The sequence below is a fragment of the Phaenicophaeus curvirostris genome, chromosome 5, assembly GCF_032191515.1.
Source record: "Phaenicophaeus curvirostris isolate KB17595 chromosome 5, BPBGC_Pcur_1.0, whole genome shotgun sequence".
Taxonomy (NCBI): domain Eukaryota; kingdom Metazoa; phylum Chordata; class Aves; order Cuculiformes; family Cuculidae; genus Phaenicophaeus; species Phaenicophaeus curvirostris.
This window is the reverse complement of record NC_091396.1, coordinates 45738774-45762866: the sequence shown is the minus strand read 5'-3', so window position 1 is coordinate 45762866 and position 24093 is coordinate 45738774. Positions and strand designations below refer to the sequence as shown.

The window sequence follows — 24093 nt, the reverse complement described above, 5'->3', positions numbered from 1 at the left end:
GTCCTAGGCCCCGCCCACCAGCCTCGCGGAGCCTGTGAAGCCCCGCCCATTCTCGCGTGGCCCGTCCGGAATGGCGGGAAAGCCCCGCCCCCTCCTCCCCCGGCCCCCTCCCCGCCGGGGCGAAAATGTCGGTGGGGGCGGCCGCGGCCCTGACCCGGGAGGGCGGGGAGGACGCCTTCCGCCGGCTTTTTCGCTTCTACCGGCAACGCGATCCGTCGGACTTGCGGGGCGTGGTGGACTTCTCCGCGCCTGGGGTCCAGGTAACCGCTCCCGCTCCGTTTTCTCGGCGGCCGGAGGCGCGGCCCCCGGCTCGGGGCGTTGTAGCCGCCGCTTCTGCCCGGGATTATTCTCCCTGGAAACCATGGAGTCAGGGAATGGGTTGGATTGGAAGGGACCTTGGAGAGCACTGCTGGAACGGGTCCAGGGGAGGCCACAAAGATGATCCGAGGGCTGGAGCACGTCCCGTAGGAGGACAGGCTGACAGAGTTGGGGTTGTTCAGCCTGGAGAAGAGAAGGCTTCAAAGAGATCTTATAGTGACCTTCCAGTACCTGAAAGGGGCCTACAGGAGAGCTGGGAAGGGACTATTCACAAAGGCTTGTGGTGATAGGACGAGGGGGAATGGCTGTAAACTGTAGAGGGGCATAAGGAAGAATTTCTTCACTCTGAGGGTGGTGAGGCCCTGGCACAGGTTGCCCAGGGGAGCTGTGGCTGCCCCATCCCTGGGGGTGTTCAAGGCCAGGTTGGATGGGGCCTTGGGCAGCCTGGGCTGGTGGGAGGTGTCCCTGCCCAGGGCAGGGGGCTTGGAACTGGAGGGGCTTTAAGGTCCCTTCCAACCCGAACGATTCTCCGATGATCCGGCTGCAGCGGGCGGGACCTTTAGGAAAGCCCTTCCCGAGCGCCGCCGCCTCTCGAGCCTCTGCGGGTGGCGATTCGTTTAATGATGTTTAACTGGATCTCGGCGCTGCGGTGAGGGACCTCCCGACCGTCACCTAACGGCGGCAAAGGGACGCGTGCAGGAGAACAGCCGGCGCCGCTGCTGGAGCCGCCGCCGCCTCCCGAGCCCCGGGCAGCCGCGATCAGCCCCGCAGCCCTGGCCCCGGGGTGAAGCTTCTCCTTCCCCGGTCCCCCTGGTGTCCCGGCCTCAGGACAAGTCCAGCTGGTGGAGGGGATATGGGGCACGCAGGTCCCTGATGAAAGTTAGTAGTTTGCTGTGTCCTGAGTGATGGAGAAGTGATTCTTGAAACTCATCTACCACTTTGTCACCTCACTAGAGGATAGCGGATACCTGTTTGAGTGTTGCTAACCAGGGGTTCCCTCCATATGAGAAAACGGAGTTGGGAATATAGTTAAAATGAAACTTTGTCTCATTTTTCATAGCTTGGCTGCTTAGCCTTTTCTTTTTATTGTTCTGTTAGGATATGTACGTTTCCATCTTTTCAGACTATAATTTTGATATTGTTAACAGGACACAAAACCTGACCCATATGAAACTTTTCAAGACTTTAGCATTAAACGAGGGAATTGTTAACGTTTCAACATTTCCTGAGCTTGCAGCAATCTTTTATCAAATAAAAAATTCCAGTGCTATGGCCCTTCTGGGAAATTCAAAGTACTTGAAAGCATCACAAGCATCTGTCGCCTCTACATATAATTTTTCTTATGCCTCTTACCTTCTAAGATAAGTTGATAGCTTACTAGTCCAAGCATCTTTTGTTCCTCTTTCCCCCGGGTTAAAAACATGTGGTTTTTTGCTTTAAGAAGAGCTAGAGGCCTGGCAGGTTGACCCAGATGCTATCGTTCCAGCGCTTGAAGTGATTGAGCTCTTGGTGAAGTGTGATGTACACCAGCTCCCCTGCCACCAGGCTTATTTAAGCAATTCAGCACATGTAATTCTTCAGCATAGAAACGGCTCCTGTTCTCCAGAAGCTCTGGCAGCAGCTGATGTGTAAGCATTTTGAGAAGGCAGAGAGGTACCAGAGTCTTAGTCAAAGGAAGATCCTTCCTGGGGACGTTCTGCAGACAGGACTCCAAATGGAGCTCTTCGAGTCTGGTGGTCGCAGAGCTGCTTTTGGTAGTGCTGAAAAACTGGTAAAGCTGAATGCGTTGCCAGAAGCTGCTACTCAGCATTAGTTTATAGATGTCTCACAGATTCCACACATGTTATTTTGACCTGTAACCAGAGCTGTCAGCCTGCAGAGATTCTGATTTACGCATTCATCACTGCAGAGTCTGTTTGCTTGCACGTAGGCCTTCATTTCATATACATTTTAAATTGGCGTAAACCAAATTTTGCCTGTCTCTGCCTGCTCATTCTCACTGTGCCTGGCCAGCTCTTTGGTTATACAGGCTTGTACATCTGCACAGCCACATGGAGAGCTAGACTGGGGAATTAAGCCAGAACAAAACCAACCTGCATCTATCCTTTGTTCTCTAAGGCAATTCCCAATCTTAAGCAATGAAAAAATTTGGAACGCAGTGCATACACAGTTGATGAGTTTGCCTCTTTCAGCAAGTGTTGGCTTATTGCAGCTTAAATACATGTGTTACTGTGACCTAAGAGAGTACATTGAAAATATATCGCTAGGCCTTGAGCTAATGACCCTGGTTTTGGAAACAGAAATGGCCATGTGGTATTCAGAATTTACAGCGTTTCTGTCCTTCACATAAGACAATTTTGCCACTACATCACTGTACTGCTGCTTCTGTAAATTACAGGTGAGAATGGTCATCTACCCCATGGGATCATGAGTGATAACTTATATTTGGAACATGCTTTGAAGGTATAGAGTGCTATAGGTACTTAGTACTGCTCTCTAATGGAGATTGATAATTACCAGAATGTTTTATAACATTGAGGCTGTACTGTGGAAGTGGATAAATAGTGCAGAATTTTTTCCCTCTACTATAAAAACGGGGTTTTAAGTGTGGCAGATGTCTTTCCTGATTCCCAAGTATTGTACCAACTGTAGTCATCTCTTGATTCTTGTGTTGAGCATGTGCCATCTCTGTGAGCAGCATGCTTTGTTCTGGTCACATTTGCTTAGAAAATTGTTCTGTGATGCAGTTGGCATTTTCATGAGACTTGCCTTGGAGTATAGTAGCATTCTTTCTTATTGGTGTTATGTTTTAATAAGTGTTGTATATGTTTAAAAAAAAAAAAATCTGTTTTCTTTTGCCAGGTGTTCAGATCACAGCTCAGTATTTCTTCAGTCAGTGATCAAGATGCCTACAGAGCAGGATTACAGCCAGTTAGGCAGTGGAAAGCCTATGGCCTCAATGGGTATCCAGGTAGGTACTTCTGATTTAAAAAAAATTAACCACAACTTTGTTGCTTTGGGTTCAAGCATCTTCCATCTTATCCTCCTTTCTCTGCCTGAAAAAGATATTTTGGTTTGCCTAAGTGTAATTTAATATTATTTTAACTGTGGGAGGACAAACAAGTCAGCTGAAGGTCAGAACAGAATCATAGAATGTTTTAAGTTGGAAGAGACCTTAAAGATCGTCTAATTCCAACCACCTTGCCATAGGCAGGGAAAATTCCCACTAGATCAGGATGTTCAATGCCCCATCCAACCTGGCCTTGGACACGTCCAGGGATGGGGCATCCACAACTTCCCTGGGCAACCTGTGCCAGTGCCTCACTACCCTCATTGTAAAGAATTTCCTCCTTATGTCTGGTCTAAATCTTCTCCCTTCCAATTTAAAGCCATTTCCTCTAGTCCTATCACTACATCCCTTTGTAAAAAGTCCCTCCCCAGCTTTCTTGTAGGCCTCCTTCAGGTACTGGAAGGTTGCTGTAAGATCTTCTCAGAGCCTTCTCTTCTCCAGGCTATGGTTCCCTCAACATATATCATGAGATAAGTGACTGAAATAGTCATTCTAGGGCTCAAGTGTGGCATCTGCTTGCTGGTGTAGAGCACTGAGTACAATAAGTGAATATGAACCTCTTGTCCTATGCAAGGTAGAGTAATTTCATTAAGAAGGTTATTCCAAATAATGAAATGGATCTTGAGTTTGCGGGTCATGTAGTAGAATCACAGGGAGATGTTAGGTTGGCAGGCACCTCCAGAAGTCCAGTCCATGTCTCTGCTATTAAAGCAGGGTCAAGTTGAAAGTTAGATCAGGTCGATCAGAGCTTTGTATGGGTGAGTTTGGGTTATCCCCAAGGATAAAGATTACACAACCTCTCAGGGCACCTCTGCCACTGTTTGGCCGCTCTTGCTGTGATTATTTTTTCACTTTGTCTAACCAAAATTTGCCTGTGTGTTATTTGATACTGTTCCGTCTCATAATCTTGCTATGAACCCCCTGAGAAGCTGGCTCCACCTTCTCTGTAACGCTCCTTTAGGTAGGTCTTAACTAATACAAGCTAGTGCGCAATCAGCCTTCCTTGCCACAGGGGTGCACTACTGACTCGTGCTCAGTTTGTCTTCCAAGACTCCTGATCCCTGGTCGGTCAGTCCTCAGGCTGTACTGTTGCATGCAGTTGTTCTGCAGAATTGTCACTGTAGAACTTCCAGAGATTCTTGTTGGCCTATTCCTTCGGCTGGCCAATGTCCCTTTTAGTGTCAACAATGGCCTGCAGCATATCCACCACTGCCCCAGTATAACATTATCCGTAAGTGCAGTGAGGATGAACGTCCCCTTGTCCAACTGTTGATGTAGGTGTAGTTATCAGTCTTGGCCCCAGGATCAATGTGAAGAATACAACTCATAACAGCCATTGGTTACACCATCAAATCACTACTCTTTAAGCTTGGTGGCCCAGTCAGCTTTTGCTCACTCTTTCAGTTTACCGATAAACGCCATGAGCCCCCAGTTTGGCTCCAGTGATGCTGCAGGAGACTAAGAAGAAAATGTTGCTAAAGCCAAAGTAAACAGCATCCTCTGCTTTCCCCTTGCCTAGGCGTCTCACTGTTGCAGACAGTAAGGTTGGTCAGACAACATTTGCCTTCAGTAAATCCCCGCTGGCTGTCTCTGTCCACCTTGTGCTTGGAAATGGCTGTCATGAGAGTTTGTTCCATAATCTTACCATGGTTTTAGTAAGGCTGATGAGTTTGTAATTCCCCAGATCCTCCTTAATTTTGGGATTTCTGTTTGTTTGATTTTGTTTTCATCTCTTATTTCTTTTGGTTCATCATGTCTGCAGTCAGTGTTGGTGTGGGTTGCTGTGAAGCCAGCCTGGCACTTCAGAAGCTGATGCAACCACGCTACCCATCTGGCATAGTTAATACACAGCAAACTGAATAACTGCAGGAGAAAGGCTTCCACCTCTTCTTGCCTCTAAATTTTTTGTTCTACTTACGTGCCATATTACAGCTGCCTCTGTTTGATCTCACTTGTCATTTTATGTCTGTCTAAACTTATTTCCTAGCAATTACATTGGGGGGATTACAAGTGTTCCGCTTAACCGCATATTTCTTCTGCTTTGACAAAGAAAACCTTCCACTAAAATGAAATGCAAATACATTAACAAATTCTCACCCTTGTTTAGAATCAAATCATGTGTGGACAAGAATAACATTTTATCTTTTTCCAGCTGCCTTTATCTGGACATCCTAAAGCACTGTAAGATATGTATCTTATACATACCAACTGCCCCAATAGCCTCCTAAAATAAGTTAGAATTTCTTTAGTTTATCTGTGGGCAAATGGAAGGGAAGTAATTTGGGTTCGTCTTCACAGTAAGCAATGAAATGTAAGATTAAGGAAGCTGGGTGGATTTCTTTTGCAGTGTCCTAAGTTCTGCGAGAAGTGGGTGATGCTGATTTTGGGGATTTGTAAGTAACACAAATTGGTTTTATGAGAGGTTGTTCTTGTTGCTAGACATCTACATGTCTTATCCTTCCTTTGACCAAGACTGGAGACTACTTCCGCTAAGCGTAAACTAATGTCTAATGTGCTGCAAGATTTTGCTGCAGGAAGAGAATTGCATCTGCTTCCTCAAGGCAGATTCCTTTAGTCTACAGACTCCCTGGAATTGTCTTTTACTCATTCCACTCAGACCAACTCTTTCAAGGCCAAGAGGTTTAGTTGTATTGCCTTCAAAGCTTGCCTGTGGTGTTTTTTAGTCAGCTCAGAAAGATTGCTATGGAAGTATATTTCTTGGCACACATGGGAGGGAGAAGAGCAAGTCACTGATTTCTAGCACTATTGGCTCTCCCGGGAAGTATTAGACTTGAATGTTGGAGTATAATTGTACAGTAAAACTCTACTAACTGTTAGAAATTCAGGGGTTTCTGCCTTTCTTGGCATCAGAAGCGCAGCAGTAACCCACTTTTTGGTTGTTCTTGCTTTTGTAAATTTAGACCAGTTTGGACTGAAATTTTTGGAGAGACATGAGCATATTCTAAGCTTCTGATACAAGACTCTTAAAATTTGTGTTCTTGTTCTCAGCTGTGTGTGTAACTCCAGGCTTCAATTCCTTCATTAACACCTGGAGATAATACATTCACTGTAGAGTGTAATTTCATGAATGTGGTAAAGTGCTTTGAGAACTCCACATCAAAAGCTGTTAATTGGAGGAACAATATTATTATTCAGTTCTATGCAGAGGCCAACAGAAAGAAAATTTAATGCTTCTGGCAACGAAATGTCGTGTAACCAGACCTATCACAAGGCTGCCATAGTTGAAGGTGCAGGGAATGGAGTGAAATGAATGACGGTATATTATTAATACACTGAAGGCTCTTTTCTAACCAGTTAATTTAATCTTGCAAGGTCTTTGAGATGTGCTGGCAGGAAGCTTTTTCTGTGCTTTTATTACTGCTTTCATAAGGCCACAAGGCAAGTTTTATTCTGCTGAGACTCCTAGCATTGCTTCTTCCTTTTTCATCTACTTTTTTCTGTTTATCTTCATATGACCGAGAAGTTCAAAAAGACTCAGTAGGGCAAAACCTTGAAACCTCCTTTTTCTTTGTTCCTCCTATATCCTTATCTCTCTTTGTGTGTGAATTCTGTGTTGGTGAGTCTTAGTGAATTGACAGTCTTTGAGAGAGTGCCTTGATTCTCAGAGTAGGTACAATACAAATTAATAGCATCTTCCCATCAGACCTCATTCATCAATACTGTTGACCCTGGCCTGGAAGAAAACATCCATGGAGTGCTGTGGAGGAAAATCCAGTGAAGAATCTTGTTAGCGCTCCTGTTGATGGCAGATCTTATGTCAAGGACTCTTGTCTGTTAAGTTACAGACCAAATCAATCCATTACATCTCTGCTAAACCTCCTATTGGGGCTGCTGCTTGAACTCTGCCAGAGGTGCCCTTCTAAATGAACGTGCGGACTAGCTATGTGTTTATTTTGTTTTGTTAATTAACAATGACTACAAAGTATTTGCAATCAGCAACAAGCAGTTTGGGATATACTTTGACTTTCATCCCCTCTGAGTATTACCATACCGAAATACAAAGATGGATGCAACCAGACTTAGCTAGAAATAAGCACGAAGCAAAGGAGACGACAGTTCACATTTACTACAGACTTGCTCAGCCTGTGGACTGCTCTCTGCAGTTCATGACGCTGAAGTAGAAGGCAGTATGAGTTCAGAGGCAGTGACAAGGTTAGTTTGAAGTCTAGAAAAACAAGATCAGAATTACTTCAACTTTGCAGGGTTTGAGAGAAAAATTTTGCTGAATGATTTCAGAATCAGATTTACTCCGAAGTAATTGACTGTCCAAGTTCTTACTCCTTATCTACCCATAATCAATGTGCCCTCCACAAGTATGTTCTTTATTGTCATTTTCTACTTGGACCAGCATTGGCTGCCCTCCCTCCCTTCTACCGTATGGCTACCATTTCTTTGTATGGAAAAAAACAATAGGTTTTAGCTTAACTCTTCAGACCTGTTAATAGATTTCATCAGTTTACATGCAGAGTCAGTGGTTGTATGTCTAAGGTGTTTTTTCACTACCTCTGATTCCTGTCCTTTGCCCTAGTTTTAGAAAAAGAGGGAAATGCCTAATCATACTTTCTCCCTGTCCTTTCCCTTTTTCTCTGTGGTCAGGGTTTATTTTCATACTGAACCCTTTCCTTCCGGGCTGCCAGCGTCACTGGGTGAAACAGTGTCTCAAGCTGTACCCCCAGAAACCCAACGTCTGCAACCTGGACTTGCACATGCCACCTGAGAAGACCTTTGACCTGTGGGGACAGAGCAAGGAGCAGCTGAGGTAAGTCCTCTATAACCTTTGGTGGTCAGAACTAATGGAGTCAGAAGGTTGCAGCTTTGAAAAGGTCTAAGAAAAGTGAGTAGGGAGGAGAAGGTGAAAAAGATTGTGTGCATGGTAGCTGTATTCAGATGGTGTAAGACACACCAAGTTAAATATGGGGGTTTTGTGGCTTCATGTACATCCTTGTAAATTCTCTGCTTTCACCCTCACAACGGGATTTTCTAGTAGCAAATTATTCCAAAGCCATCAGTCATATGTAAAATAGTGACTCTGGCTGATGTCATGGTGCTTGGAAGCTTGCTAAGCTCAGCTGCAAGTGGAACCAAGAGGTCTCTCTAGGTCTCAGTTTTCCTGAAACAAAAGGGATCCTTTCCAAACGTCCCACTCACACTAGCTCTTCATCCCAGTCAGCTCTTGGACCTGGTATACTGTAACCGAAAGGCTGTTACTTGCACTTTTCTGAACTTCTCAAGTCATCTAGTTTCTCTGCTTTTATTTTCCAAAGTATTTCTTTGTTTTGATTTGGTCGGATGGTTTGTTTTTTTCATCCAATCTGAGATGGTGAGTAAAGGTACCATTTTAATGTCAATCTTCTTCACTCTGAAAGATTCTTACAGGTTCAGAGTTCTGTGGCTGATGCAGCTGCCTTTCCTCTACTTGATTTGGAAGTTAATGGAGAATTTGCCCAAGTTTTGAAGTCAAGTAGAAAGTTTTAAAGTCTAACTTCTAAAATCTTATTGTTTTTTTTTTAAATTAGGGTCTCCTGTAAAAATACATACCTGATAGGTGCTGCTCACAGTACACAATGTTTTAGTTATTTGGGTATTTATCATTACCTTGTTGATTGCATTGTTCATTTTTCACAACAATTATATCATGGGATGGAGTAACCAGACAACTCTTATATTTCACCTCAGTTTATTCGTAAAATTGACATGCTGAGATTTTTCGCAAATACCCTCTTATCATCTACAAGATATGCAGTGGCAAAAGCAAAAATAGGACTTCAAAATACTTGCACCTAGGAGAGAAGTTATGCCCCCACTTGTGTTTTCCCGGCTCAGTCAGATTTAGTAAAAGAATTTCTGATGCCTTTTTTGTGTTTGATAATATTGACTTGTACATTTGTGTTCCATGAGGATGGAAAATTGTTTTTTGAAAGTTTTGTGCGTGTTGCCCTGCAGCTGAAAGGAAGTGGGATTCTGTTTGAGCTTGACAGACCTCTCCCAGCAGCACTTCTTGTGTGCACAGAGAGTGACCAGAACACAGGTTAATTTGCAGTTAAATCCAGTTTGTGTTTCCAAACAGTGTTTGGAAAAGTAGTGGCTGGCAGAAACAATGGCAGTTCTATTAAGCTCTTGCCTTAAGTCTTCAAGTGAGCAAACTGCTGTATTTGTGCTTTTACCTAGGAAACAGGGAACAAACTGGCCAAGTTGTCTAGTATCTGGAGTGAGAGCCTTTCAGGGAGGGAAGAAATGGTGTGTTTAACTAAGAAGAGGCCTACTTCCAAGACTGGACACAACTTTAATGCTTTTTAAGCATTGAGAAGATCATAAATATGCTTGGGTCGTAGCTTATCTGCTCTTTTCAGGATGCAGGAATCGCGAGGTAGGGAAGAGTCCATGCAGTTCCTAGAAATGCATGCTGTGCTGTTTTCACAAAATGGAGTTAGGGTATTTTCTTCAGTGCTGGGGACAATTAAAAGCATGAAAGGGGATAGAACATCTCTACAAGTGAGATATATATATAGATATATATAGATATATTTGTGTATAAGGAAAGGCTGTGGAGGGCTTTTATAGATGCAGTTATCTAACAGTGAATAAAGAAAAAACGGAGCTTCAGACCAAAGCCCCTCTGCTGTTTGGTCTTGTTCTCTTTCTACCACAGTTGTACCAGAATTTCTCTGTGCTTCCTTGTAGGAATACCTGCTGCTGTAGCTCTAGGAACTCATAATTTCCAGATACATGACGCTAAGACTCTATGTCCTTAGCAATCACATGTGAAATCACACGCAGAATACTGAGTTTTGGGAATAAGAACCTACTGAGCATATTAGGGTTCCTTCTGTTGTGCAAACACTCTAGCACTGTAGCAAAAGGGCACTTTCAAAAGACACGTGCTAAAACATTTAATTATGAAATTAAGTTTATCGATTGAAAGATGTAGAGGAGTGAGTTGTGGGCTATCAGTTTTCTAAATGCTGTGTTGCCTGCTTGTAGGCTCCATAAATTGTTCCAAGCAGCGTGTATTTGACAGCTTCTGTGTCGCTGCATTACAGTAATTGCAGTTGCTATTACCCTCTGACAAAGATGGAAACTGGAAAGATTGCTTTCTTCAGTAATCGGTGAGCTATGAAAAATTACTGAAGGTAAAGAAACTGGCCTTTTATTCTTGTTCCTGGTTTAGCTTAGGAGCTAACAGTACAGTGTAGGTGAAGGGCAGAAACTGGCTGTGTGTCCAGGCAGAAACGCGCATTAAATGCAGATGCTTGGCTGGGACTTGACCACGGCAGCACAAATATGAATCCTGTTTTGTTAAAGAGAGCGTGTCTTACTGAACTAATGAGGCTATAAATGAGAGCCAACCATCTGGTGCTACTGTTTATCGTGATGTTCTGAGTACATTTCTGTTTTCTTTCTTTCTTTCTTTACCATAGCACATGACTTAGCTTAAGAAGAAGCTGAAATTCCTGAAAGAAGTGGACTAGAAGATAGATGTGTACCTTCCTTTTTATATTTGCTGCTAACATGTTTTTCTCTGATTTACTACAGTAATATTCTTAGTAACTTTTTAAGGACTTTTGTGTAGGCCCTAGTAAAAGCCCATCCCTGAGGTTTCTTTCTGCCTTCACCATCTTCAAGTGAGGATGGTAAATATGTGTGTGGCTTCAGACCACCAAGTCCCTCTGTGTTAGGTTTGTCTCTTAAGAACGGGGCTTTTTTTTGCCCTGCATAGCAGTCTGGATAAACACCTGTGATCTTGATTTCTTGACATTACAGGAAGGGTAAGGTCATAGCTAGAACAGTCTTGCTTCTTACTGAACATTGAGTCAGTCCCTCCTAAGGAGAACTTGTAAAAGTATGAACCAGTAGAACTAACAGCCCATTGCAGTATTATGCAGCTCAATGTGCTTCACTGTCAGGCGAAGCATTTTCCTTTCTTGTAATTTTCCATTAGGTACCTAGACTATTTTTACTTTGTATTTGCAGCTTTTAGATATTCACAGATTCTGTTCTTTCCCTTTCCCTCAAACAGTACATGCTTTCTGACTACTGAATCTGTATCAGTTTGTTGTGTTGTCTCCCTGATAACTCATTATGAACCATGTTGAAAATACAAGCTTTCAAACTGACAGCAGTTGGCATTAGGTCCTGTAGCTGTATTGCACAAATTGCAGGAACTGAATTTGCAAGGTCTTTGGAGGAAAAAATAGTGGCCCTGAAAATAAAAGTATAGCCTTGATGGTTTTAGTGGGCTGTTGTAATGAATCTCATCACTGTATGCTGCATTACCAGATATCCCCTCAGAAATTAATGCATATTCTATTTCTCTCCATTTTGTCTTTGCAGAAGGAAAAGTTCCAGTAAACGGGAGCCCAGAAGCTTATTGGAGAAACTGCGGTGGGTGACCCTTGGTTACCATTATAATTGGGATACTAAGGTATTGAAATTGAATCCTTCTCCATTTTTCTTAGCTGTAAGCACTCAGAACAGCCGACAGAGGAGGGTATCATGGAATAAAATGCTTATGATCCTACAAGACAGTCCCGAGGAAGGGCTTTAACAAACCATGCTTATAAGAATATTTTAATATGTATTAGTTTACTGTGAAGGATTTAACAGCCAAAGTCCATTGCTGTCTTCTTTCCATAAACTCGGCTCTAGACCTGTGACTCTATTTCAGGGTTTCACTTTTACCCTACCAAAACGGATGGTCACAAATGTGTCATTAACCATTTAAGGTGAGAATGACCTTGAGTGCTCAAAGACAGCTGCTGCTGAGCAACTGCTTCTCTTTGGAGGGGTGAGCCTGAGCAGGAAGAGACTGCTGCTGATGTGAGTCTGAACCAGTATAGTACACACTCACCAATTAATAGCTATTTTTGGGCTTCTGACCAAAATAAATTTTTTCATAAGACTGAGTCAGATGGAGGCTGAGAAGGGATGACAGAGTGAATACGTGGGCATCTCAGTATGTTGCAGATACTTAACCAAATCTGTTTGTGGCTTTTGGTTGACTTTACCAGGTCACCCTATTATTGGGTGACCTTAATAAAAAACATGGTTATTCCCTTCCAATCCTCTTGGAATCACTCATGAGAGACAGAAAATGTAGGTTTGTTTGCAGTTGATTCCCATTTGTCTTATTCTTCAAAGAAGGTGTCTTTCCATTGGCAGCTTTAGGTGGTGACCGAGTAGATCCTCAGGGTGTTGGTTCTAACCTTAGGTACTAGTCTTACCAACTTAGCTTGCCATCCAAATATAATTATTAACTCCACGATTAATTGAATATCTCAGCATAGGCCCAGAATTGAATGATGAGACCTAAACTTGCTGTGTTTCTACCTATGCTGTAGTCATTTTCTAGGCAAATATAATGTCCTTCTCCATGACTATCAGCCAAACTTCTGAGTTCTTATTCAGTGTTTCTTGCCATTTTTATTTGCTGCTCTGATGTTCTGGGTGTCGTTTGTTTTTTTTTTCTCATTCTTTCCTCCAGAAGTACTCAGCAAATCACCACACTCCTTTCCCCTCAGACCTTGCCTTCCTGTCAGAACAAGTGGCTGCAGCCTGTGGGTTCCAAGGTTTCCAAGCCCAAGCAGGGATCTTGAACTACTATCATTTTGACTCTTCACTGGGAATTCACGTAGATGAGTCTGAGCTAGACCATTCTCGGCCCCTTTTATCATTCAGGTGAGTCAAGGAAAGTACTTGAGTGTTGTGGAAGGATTGTTTTTCCTTCTGCTTTTTTTTCTGTGATTGCATATTGTTATTGGAAGTTGGTATGGTGTAATGTGCTAATTGGGTATATAATCTTCACTCTCTGAAGCTTAACAGTAGGAAGCTGTAGCTCAAGGGGACAGGATTTTTTTCCTTTGAAAGCTGCTTGAATAGCATGGATGGGGTGGGGTGCCTGGAGTGGAAGAGCTCTTTGCATAGAGCACAATTCTGTTCTAAAGCAGCGGAGGGGCAATTGGGTACCAACAGGCAAGGATGAAGTACGTCAGCAGAGCTTCAAACTTTGCAGGGTGACTGTTCACGCTGCCTACCTTGAACCAGGCCTCTTAGTCTGCTTTCCGTGTTTTCATTGTAATGTTGTTACTAGGAGTCCATCTGGTGGACTTAGCTACTTAATATTTTCTTACTGTACATGTAAGTGTTCTCTGTCTGAATTTGTTTTCCTTCTCCATCCTCATGTCATCTCCAGTTTTGGGCAATCCTCAATATTTTTACTTGGTGGCCTGAAGCGGGAGGAAGCCCCGACAGCAATGTTCATGCACAGTGGAGATATCATGGTGATGTCTGGCTTCAGCCGTCTGCTGTACCATGCTGTCCCCCGGGTTCTCCCCAACCCTGAAGGGACAGCTTTGCCTTCATGCCTGGACCAAGCACTTCCTCCAGACCTTCTTGCTGGCTCAGTCCTTGAGCACAGCTCTGATGAGGATTGGCAGGTCTGTGCCAAATACTTGGAGTCTTCCCGCATTAATATGACTATTCGGCAGGTTTTGGCTGAAGGTCAGAAATTTCCAGAGGAATCTGGGACAAATGGGAAGGGCCAGGCACCCTCTGAAGACAGTCACCATCAGGAGAACAGCAGAACCAAGAGACATAAACCAAATACAGACAGCTGAGACCCGGAGATCATGCTGACATGAACTGGACAGACAACCTCCGCGTGGAACTGGGAACTAATGTAATCACATTAGAACTCACTTGTCTGTACTGGGATTAATAAACTTTTGCAGGATGAATGTACTCCTCCTTGCTGTAAGAAATAGGATGGGAGAGAAAAAGAATCTAGAAGAAAAAGAAGGTTTGGACTGGGACTCAGGAGATGAACTCTATTGCTGTTCTTTGGCAGATGTTTACTGTTCTTGGTTCCCTTTAAAACACCTGAATGTCAGAGAATTTTAAGCTTTGTTTGGTGACAAGTCATGAAGTATTTGGAAATCATTAGGCAGAAAGTGCGAGCAAAAGATATATCTCCTGATGTGTTACAGAATCCTATTGGGCTTGTAAAGCTCAGCTGAAGGGTGGTTACAACTATGAATGAGAACAGGATGCTGTGGGTGCAAGACCTACCTGCAGTGTTTCTAGGAGAATTCCCTCTACAGCAAAAGGGACCAAAAATGAGCAACTCCTTTGAGCAACAGCTGCTGTGACCTTGCTGTGGTCTTGTGCTCTCCCTTTGCCTGCTTGTACCCCCTCAGCCACAGCAGAAACCGCTTTGATGAGCGGAACTGGACTTTACTTTGCGTACCTCAGATTTTAGAGAGAAACAATTGTACTTAGAATTTCTAGTAGCTCCCAGCTGGGTTTACTCCCAGTAAGTATGTGACTGAGCCCTATGTCCTTATTCCTTCAAAACTGCCCCCTCTTAAAGTGCCTGCAGATTATGGTTCTCCAGTCCCAAGCTGGAACAGAATGGAACAGAATGTTAAGGAACAGAATGACTTGCAAGTAGAGGCAATGGAGTTGTAAATTAGGTACCTAAAAAATTAATCAGTGACTATCTCTGTCACCCAAAGATAAATATATTGAAACAAGGAAAAGCACTAGCTTTTGTGCCTGTTCTCTTTAAGACTCAGACCTTCCTGTCTGCTTTTTAATGCGATTTTAATTGTTGGAGTGGAATGCACTATCCCTGGGGTATTTTGTTTCACTTTCCCAATGAATAAACTTACTCGCTTTTTAAATTAAAGATCTCTATCAGTTTTGGGCTGGCTTTTTTCTTCTTTTCTTTTTTTTTCCTCCCATTAGTTATTTCAGTGTATTAATGATGCTGCATCCCTTGTGCTGTTCCCTCCAGACGTCTTTCGGATCTACTGCCTCTGCCATCTGCCACCTCTGGTGGAAGAGCCCTGTGTATATCTGTAGGGCTGCTTTGCTTATGGGCAGCTCAGGGTTTGTAGGGCAGTTTGAGAGATGTTCCCTGCAGCATCAAGGTCCAATTTAATATGTATGTGGCAGCTTTTCCTCATGGGGAAAGTGTGTCTGGTCTGCCTGTTTCGTAGGAGGTACATGTGTATGTGTTAATTCCTTATACAATACTGCAAAGACTTCCAGTAATTTAAAGTCTAAAATAATCAGATGTGGGTTTTGATATTTTATGCCAGAATTGTGTCCTTGCTGCATGCTAGTCCTGCTGCATTTACAGCTGAGCCCTTGGAGGGTAAATACTTTTGTGCAGAGGTTACATCACCAGAAGGGAAAGCTGAGTAAGTATATCTCAGAAAACCACAAAGCTCCCTTAGTGGCACCTGAAGGTGGTGAAGAGGAGAGCAATATTTGTTTTCCTGACAGTCAGAAGGTGGGTTGGCTGTTCTTGAATCTTTGGCACCGAAGATGAGAGAAGACAACGTCAAGGAACTAGGTGGTCATGAACTGGAGCTGGTTTCTCATAAGAAATGAGAACCAGGGACTTAAACCTCAGCTTGGGGCATGAAGAAACCAGCTCCATTTCATTGTAGTCGCCCTACAAATATGTAACAAATGACAAGCAATCATTTATCAGAATTCAAGTATTTCTGTGATTCAAGGAGAAGAAACTGTACTGTTTATGCTCTGCAGTTTGGACTTGTAGTAACTGTTGCAACTTACTGATACCAATTGGTTGTGGGAAGTATCTGGTCCATTGGAGCCTTTTGTTTAGATGCGACTTGAGTTGCGAATTTGCTGAGTGGCCCAACTTGCACTCAAGCTTGTTATCTAACGCCGTTGTGAGCAAAAGACAGTCCTGATGTAATCCTGTATCAGACACCCAGGAAATGAAGCCTGTGACCCAGAAGTGGACGTATGGGAAATTACCTGGGGAGATGGAGGTGACTAATCTGTACACACAGAGAAACAACTGGAGGAAGGGAGAATTTCCTGAACTGCCACCCTAGCAGGAGCATTGGTTCTATGACCACAGAGGAGCGGAGTACAAATAAGCAAACCACAGCACTCCTGTGGGCTCTACAGACTGTGCTTCCAGAACATGATTTCAAAGAGGCAGCAGCAGCTCTGGGAAGAAAGTGAGAAATAGGGCTGCATCCAGTCACGTGCTCTGCTGATCCTCCTTCTAGAACAGAATTATTTGGAACCATTGACCTATTTTACACAGCTCTTGGGCTGTGACATTGCACCTCGTTTGTTTAGGTTTCTGATGACACACAGGATTTTTCCCAGCACTGATTTTTTTTTTTTTAATCTATGTATAGGTACCACAAATATTTGCTTGTGTTCATATAGGTGCATGCTGAGATAATATCTGCAGCTTTTAATTTCTCTGAGGAAGTAATGCCCAAGGCACATAAACACAAAATTGCATCAATATCATCAGCCATCTTAGGATGTCCTGCTGTGGACAGCTGAGGGAAGGAAAGAAGAAATCATCTGGGTCAGTTCTGTGAGAAAATTAATGTGATGAGCTGAATGTGGGGAGACAATCGTGTTTAATTCAAGGCCACATGGAAATGAAGTATGTTGTTCACCACATGTACACTGTTCCTTATGCAATCTATAGGTAAAGGTAACTGCCCCCCACAGTTTAAAGTGTTACCCTTTTTTTTTAATATAATCAAGAATAAAGGAAAAATAAAATCTCCAATTGAATTGGTATCAAAGCAGAGCGGGATGAATACTGGAAGCAGAAAGGAAATTGCCTGTAGAAACTAATAATTTTCAGTCCTCTTGAGAGTACTGTGCTAGAGAAGTTCAGTGTTACAAACTGGACTACTGGCCACTGCCTGAGACAGCTTTACTGCGCGCCTCCTGCATGTCAATCAGGCAGTAACATACAGGCAAAGTGGTCCCTAGAGCTGTGCCTGCTGCTGGAATGATTCTAATGTTAGGTATTTTTTCTTTGAGAGCTTGTTGACCATTTTTCCTCATTGTTCCACATCAGATATTTATACAGACAGTAGTAACATGCACGTTAGTGCTTCTATTTATGCTACATGCTCTGCTGAGCTGGTAGGTAGGGAGAATTTAGTAGGTAGGGAATACCAGACAGCAGCACGGTACCTCACTGATGTGGCTATAGGTCCAGGTTGAAGCCAGCTTGCATATTGTGGAGTACAGAGAAGAACTTGGATCTGTCTTCATCTGTTTGTGTGTGAATAATTTTCGTTCCCTGCATCACACCTGAAGCAGGATAGATTCAACATGGAAAAATGAATTGTTGGTGACAAGACTTGTCTTCCACTTAACTGGGATGCAAAACTAATTAAGCTATAATCCAGTGCACTCCAAGCATACTTTAGTTCGATGAAATCATAAAACATGCCTAGGTCTGAACACGCTACCTCAAAATATTAACAGAATTACATGAACTGCAGAATTTAATGATCCAGAAAAACATGTTGCTGGAGGTCTCTAAAGACCTGTATATAAAATATATATAAAATAAAAAATATATTATATTATTTTATAACCTCTATGCAAGAAGTTACTTTGAGAGAAAACAACCGACAATCATCCATAGTCTGCTGCTGCCTCTGTGAATCCTAATAACCAAGGCTGGTTGAAAACCATCTGTAACAACACTCTAGGTCTGGTACAAGAGGCACAAAATGCAGCTGATACACATGGTACCTATTCAGCTATTTATATTTAGCAAATGATCATGAATACTGTGATAAAACTGTTTTTTCTCTACGAAGAATTGAACACTGAATACGTTCACATATGCTCTGGGAAAGTTGAGGTGAGATAAAAGTTGCCACTGTGCAAGCTACAGCTTAGTTTATAAAAGCCACTTCCTTGCATCGTCGTCTGAGATCAGTGGTCAAAGGACTACAGAAATGGTGCCTGAAGGGACCTTTGAAGGTGTCTATTCCAACCTACCCCTAGGAATAGTGTTGTTGCCAACAGGCTACCTACATGAGACTTAGAAAACTTCCATGATGGAGACACTAGCATTTCTTCAGTAACCTGTGCCAGTGCTGCCCTACTCACCTTATGAAGAATTTTCACCTTATGTCCCATCTGAGTTTCCCAAAATACAACTTGCAGCCATTCCCTCTGCCTTTCTTTTACCGTCTGTTATTACCAAGAGTTTATTTCCACTGTCTTTGTAACTCTCCTTCAAATAATTAAAGTCTACACTTTGCCCTGCCCCTCTCTAGTCTCCCCTATACCACATGAGAGTACCCCAGGACCCACAACATTTTGCATAGACAACGCTTGCCCTGGGCTCCTGTCTTTCCTAGCTGCCTTCTTCAGCACCTTTTCCTATTTCTGGTGGCACTCAACTCTCTGCTAGAGCAGGTTTCTGTTACAAACAGGATGCCAACAACAAATGGACTGCTGAATCCCAGTTCCTAAATCTGCTAGATCAGCCAGACCCATTTAAATCCACTGGATCTTAGGCTGTGGGTTTTCTTTACAGAGTTTCCTAAATTAAATAATTTTATTCCTTCCCACCTAGAACAAAATAAAACAAAAGCAGTTCTGTGAGATGCAGAATGAATGTACCATGGTTCCCTATGGATTTATGTTCCTCAAAAATTGTGAGCTCTCACTGAAGCATTTTCTTCCAGCTGAGCATTTTTCCCACATGATCTCTCCAGTGTTTAATACACGCACAGCACACCCTTTTCCTGAATCAGGGTATTTATAGGGCCCCTCTCCTTTAACTGGCTACCTACTAAACCTGCAGGAACTTAATCAGCTGTGAAATTTATTCCATCTATTAAACAGGTTTCAAAGTTACTGGACAGGAATGTGGGGACATAGGGAGTTTAACACATGCACAAACCATGAAAACTTAATCCTCATTCTCTTAGGAAGCCAGGATAAAAAAACTACACTTTTGCTCTTAATGAAGACTTGTCTGGACTTTTCATAGCCAGTCTTGCTTTGAGGGGCTTTGCTCTTGAGGTCATGGTCAAGAGAGGAACAATCAGGAATATCAGAATAATTTTAGCCCAATGAACATCATCATCATCCCTATCCAGTTCCTGCTATTTTAAATGTATGACCCCTCTTAGGAGAAGCTGACTATGCACAGAGACTCTGAACAGGTTAATCAGCTAAATGGTTATCTCCCAAGAGGGTAAAAGAGTGTCTGGAGTATAGCAGGGAGACAGATACGGTTTTTAATTGCAGTTAGGGTTTCTACTCAGGTAGGCATCATGGCAGGTATCTACCACTTCCACTACATTGGGGGAGAAGGAGGGAGGGGATCAAGTCTGGAAAAGCCTGCAGTAGCTTTCCTTCACTGCAGAATAGAGGAGATGTTTATTCCTCTGGACAATAAAAGTTTTAAGCTTGTGAAGGCACTTCCCATTTTGTTTTTCGCAAGCCAGTAGGAACTATTCTGTCTCTGATCTTTTTCTGTGGTGCTGTTGAATGTCCTCTTCCACAAAATCCCCATGTGTAGTGGTTCCTCCTGTGTATCCTTTCCCATTTTTGCCTGTCATCAAGCAACTTAGCACTGAGGTTGTGCCCTCCTTCACCATCACTCAGTTCTTATTTCCTTAACTTAAGTGCTCTGTGCTGCTGGCTAAGCTGAAGGAGGTCACTTGCCCACAAACCAGCTTTACTAATCTGTTTTGTGGTCTCAAGACTCTTCCAAAAGGCAGGTCAGGACCATTACCCCAGAGGGTCAGGAGCAAGGCCAACTGTGGGGAAACTCAAATAATCATAGAATCAAAGAATCATAGAATAGTTTGAGTTGGAAGGAACCTTAAAGGTCACCTAATTCCAATCCCCCTGCCATGGGCAGGGACATGTCCCACTAGATCAGGCTGCCAGAGGCCCCATCCAGCCTGGTCTTGAACACTTTCAGGGATGAGGCATCCACAGTTTCCCTGGGAAACCTGTGAAGAATTTCCTCCTCCTAGTCTAAATCTTCCCCTCTCCAATTTATAGCCATTGCCCCCGGTCCTATCACTACATGCCTTTATGAAAAGTCCCTCCCCAGCTTTCTTGTATGCAAGGTGAGATGACACTCACACTTGGGTGTAGATGTGGTTCTTAGGGACATGGTCTAGTGATGGACTTGACTGTGTTAGGTTTATAGTCAGACTTGACCTTAAAGGTCTTTTCCAAAAGACTAAATGGTTCTGTGATTCTATGATGTACAGTGAACTATTCTTTAAATATTCTTGTTGAAATTATGTATACAGAGTAAAATGGGAGTCAGCCTAGAAGACATACTGCCTCTTTCTTCTCTGATGTTGGGAAGTCAGTGCTTTACATTACCTTTTAGCTTCCTTCTAAGGAGAATATAAAACTCATTCTGTATTTACCAAGGAAGGCCAGAAGAATCAATAAAGGCCTTGGCTTTCTAGAGGTGATCATCTCACCAATCATTTCTGTCTCTGTTCTGTGCTAAGGGCTTAGATAAGAAGGTTTTGGTTTTGTTTTCTTTCTCCTTAACAGATAGGTTTCTTAATTAGGGTAGGGGAAAAATGACTGCAATTGTGCTGTGGTAAATTAAAACCAAAATGAGGTAGCAAAGAGCAGGGTCTGGAGGGGAGGGGGCAATCAGAGACAGCTATTGATTTTGAAATGATGGAGGAGCCAAAAAAGAACAAACAGCCTGGAAAGGAGACTCATCTTTCAAAGCGCTGTTTTGCTCAAAACCAATCAGCCCAGGCAGAGGTCTTGGTTGTTGCTGAAGACTCGGAGTTAGCTTTGTTTCCAGACAGAATGTAAATTTTGGAAAGACTCACTGGTTCATAAGAGTTTGTCTTAGACAAATTCTGAGATTGCGGAGTCTGGAATCATGGAATGGAGCCAAACAAAAGTAAATCTGAATGGAGCATTTTAAAATTCTCAGCAGCAATTGTAACAAAAAAAAAATTTGGAAATAGTTTCTTTCAAGGACAAAGAAAAAGTGTCACTGCTCACAGCCAAGGCAGGCAGAGAAAAAGGAACAAACATACACTGAATATGTGACAAGCACCAAGACGTAACATCCTTCTCACTCTCAGTTGTTGCATAGCATGTCCCATCTTCTCTAGAACAGAGGGAATGGATCTGGTATTGTCTTATCTTGTTGCAGTGGCTGAGATCAAGCTTAAGTACAGATCTCTGCCATTCCAGTCAACACACTTTCATATACACTGGCCTTTTCCCCCTTGGCTTTTCAGAAAGCTTTCCTCTAGAGTCAGATGTTGCTCTGACCTTTTGTCAAATATAGCCAGCACCTGAAAAGACTGTCAGAGAACAGCACCAATCTTGTAATGACTAGTGTGAGTTTTTTGACTTGTTCTCATTGCTGTGATGAAACATGACTTTGCAAAAGTGCCAATTGTCATGTGTCTGTGACGGGGGCTCAGGCAGATTCTAGCCACATTGCTGCAGACAATCTGTAGCCATTCTAATCCCAGCTGAAAGCTGCACACAAATAAGCCCCTTTTCAACCCAGAGAGCTGAAAACATGGCATAGGCCCACCTAAAACAAGGGGTTTGTTCCACCATGCAGCAGACCTGTCTTCTGTTCTTCATGCTGACATTGCTTCAATCACTTCCCATCACAATGATGGTGACAACGTGATGTCTGTTTTGCTCCTCAAAGGGCTGGCAGTTTGTAGGAGGTAGCCTGTCCTTGACCACAAACCATTCCCCTTCACTCCCCCTTTCCTCCAAGCAGTGCTAGAACAAGGGCAACAAACATCTGTCCTTTCCCTACCACCTTCTCTGTCTTTGTAGCTGAGATGTTGCCATGTCACCTGTCTGTTCCCTGCCTAAATCCCAACTTTGGGATAATTAGCTGGCAGAGAGAACTCTTCATCCCCTCCTAATGCCTATCTTCACTTGTCAACAGCAGAAGCAAACCACTCCAACAACAGATTCTGTGTCTGCTACTGCTATTGACAGCTGCTGCTAGATGTCAAACACAAACGTAGGGACATGGTCTCCTCCAAGCCCTTCCTAGCCTAGTGCTGTGATTATGCTCCAGCACGCTATTTTGACACTTCAGCATTTACCTGAGCTGAAAGTGGAACCAGTCTGCAGACATCTCCTGGCTGGCACAGGGGTCTTATGCAGCAAAGCAAGTCTTGCACAGTTTTATTGTTTCCCTTGCTTAATCTTTTCCTTCTCCTATAACAAAATAATGAGGGAAAATTAAAGGAAAGAAGGATCCCAGTGAGCAAGCATAAAGAAATGAAGATATGGCATACTCTTTGCGATGCTGTGGCCTAGTCAACCCTCCTCTGTAGCTGCAAGCATCACGGCACAGTGCTCTGGAAGAGCAGAGGCTGCTCAGTGTTGAAGGCTGCAGTCCCTGGCTCCACAGATCTTTAATACTTCCTTTCCCTGGAATTCACACAGAAATGCTGTTTGTTCAGGTGACTGAGAACCTACAGAGAAACAATAGGTCTCATCTGGAGAGTAAGTGCACAGGTACTCAGTGTTTGAGTTGTTGAATATTATTTTCTACAGCAGAAAAGTGGGAGAGGGAGAAGCATTAGTCACATACTTGCTTAATTGAGATCTAGTAGCCAAGGTCAGCGCTCAGCCAAGAATAGAGAGCAGAAGCCTGCTGTGATATATTTTTGTGATGAGATTTTCATAGCACACAGACTGATCTATTATAGGTTTTCACTGTGAAAAATTTAACTATCTCCTGGAATATGCTCACATCTATTTTGCCTCATTTCCTTGCTTTTTCATTTAAAAATATCTGTCCAATGAGACCTCATGACCATGTAAATTAGTAAATCTCTGCGGTGTGGAGAGATTGCTTCACCTCCATTGGAGTGCAGCTATTTGTTCCTTTGCCAGCTCTCTGCAAGATGACAGTCCCCGTTTGTCAGTGCCCAGCATGTTTTTCTGTGCTTTAAGCAAAAATCCTTAAAGGCAAAAGATGAGTACTGAAGGAAACATGCTGCAATGGGCACATTGCTGAGGAGGAGCACAGGACCTTTGCCTTGAGCTGGGTTCTGCATGTCTGCAACGTTCCAATGCAGCAGAAGTGACACAATGACCTGCCTGCTGATCTACAGCACCTCTCTGGTCTCCTGTGGCACTTCAGCCTACAGGAGCAGCACGATCATCTGCTTGGTTTGTTCTTTCTAGCTTTCGCATATGGGTCTGCGCAGGTGCATCAGTGTTCTTCCTCAAATGAAACATTTCCAAATATTTTAGCCCACAAAGCCTTTCCTCCTCCAAGTATTCCCTGCACAACACAAAGCAACCATCTCCTCAAACCTTTAACTAAGAGCACAGGACAGATAGGATTTATAGGGTCTCACAGACCACTGAGCATTAAACATAAACATTAAACAGTTGATGAAAGAAATCAGAAGATGAAAGGAGTAAGGTCTCTGAGGAATGCACCTTAGCTCCTGTGGTACCTGAAAGATGCAGCTTAACTTTCTTTGCCAGTGGCTACAGCACAGGACATGATCTGATCTGAGGAAGAACAGAAAACATTCTCCGTGTGGGCACTAACAGCGAGCACGAACCCACTAGTTGCCAGGAGGCATTATGTTCTGGTGCACATTTGCCTTCTGTCTATCCTTGGAGTCTTGAAGTAGGTATTGCTCATGAGCTCCAAGCTCCTGGTGGTGCTAGGGTCGACGTTGTTCACTGTGATGCTCCCTAGAGCACGCCTCTTGCAGCATGGGTGCAAAGTCCTCCAAAAGACAGCATTCTGCACACGTGCAGCAGATGCCTCAGAACTGGGAACTGGTTCAGACTTCACTGCTCCTGCAGACACCGTGTGGGCACACAGTGCTAGAAATATAATGTATCCTAGTAAC

At 43.3% G+C, this 24093-nt stretch overlaps 1 protein-coding gene across 2 annotated transcripts; it reads left to right on the top strand.

The window, feature by feature from the left end:
* Positions 1-91: 91 nt before the first annotated feature.
* ALKBH1 (alkB homolog 1, histone H2A dioxygenase) lies at positions 92-15107 on the top strand. Of its 2 annotated transcripts, none has more exons than XM_069858524.1 (6): positions 92-260; positions 3181-3289; positions 8006-8168; positions 11741-11831; positions 12894-13084; positions 13599-15107. In XM_069858524.1, the coding sequence occupies exons 1-6, from the start codon at positions 126-128 to the stop codon at positions 14020-14022; spliced, it is 1113 nt and encodes a 370-aa protein (XP_069714625.1). In that variant the 5' UTR covers positions 92-125; the 3' UTR covers positions 14023-15107. The 2 variants fall into 2 exon arrangements, with proteins under 2 accessions (XP_069714625.1, XP_069714624.1); XM_069858523.1 differs by having other exon boundaries at positions 94-260; positions 12891-13084.
* The last annotated feature ends 8986 nt before the right edge of the window (positions 15108-24093 follow it).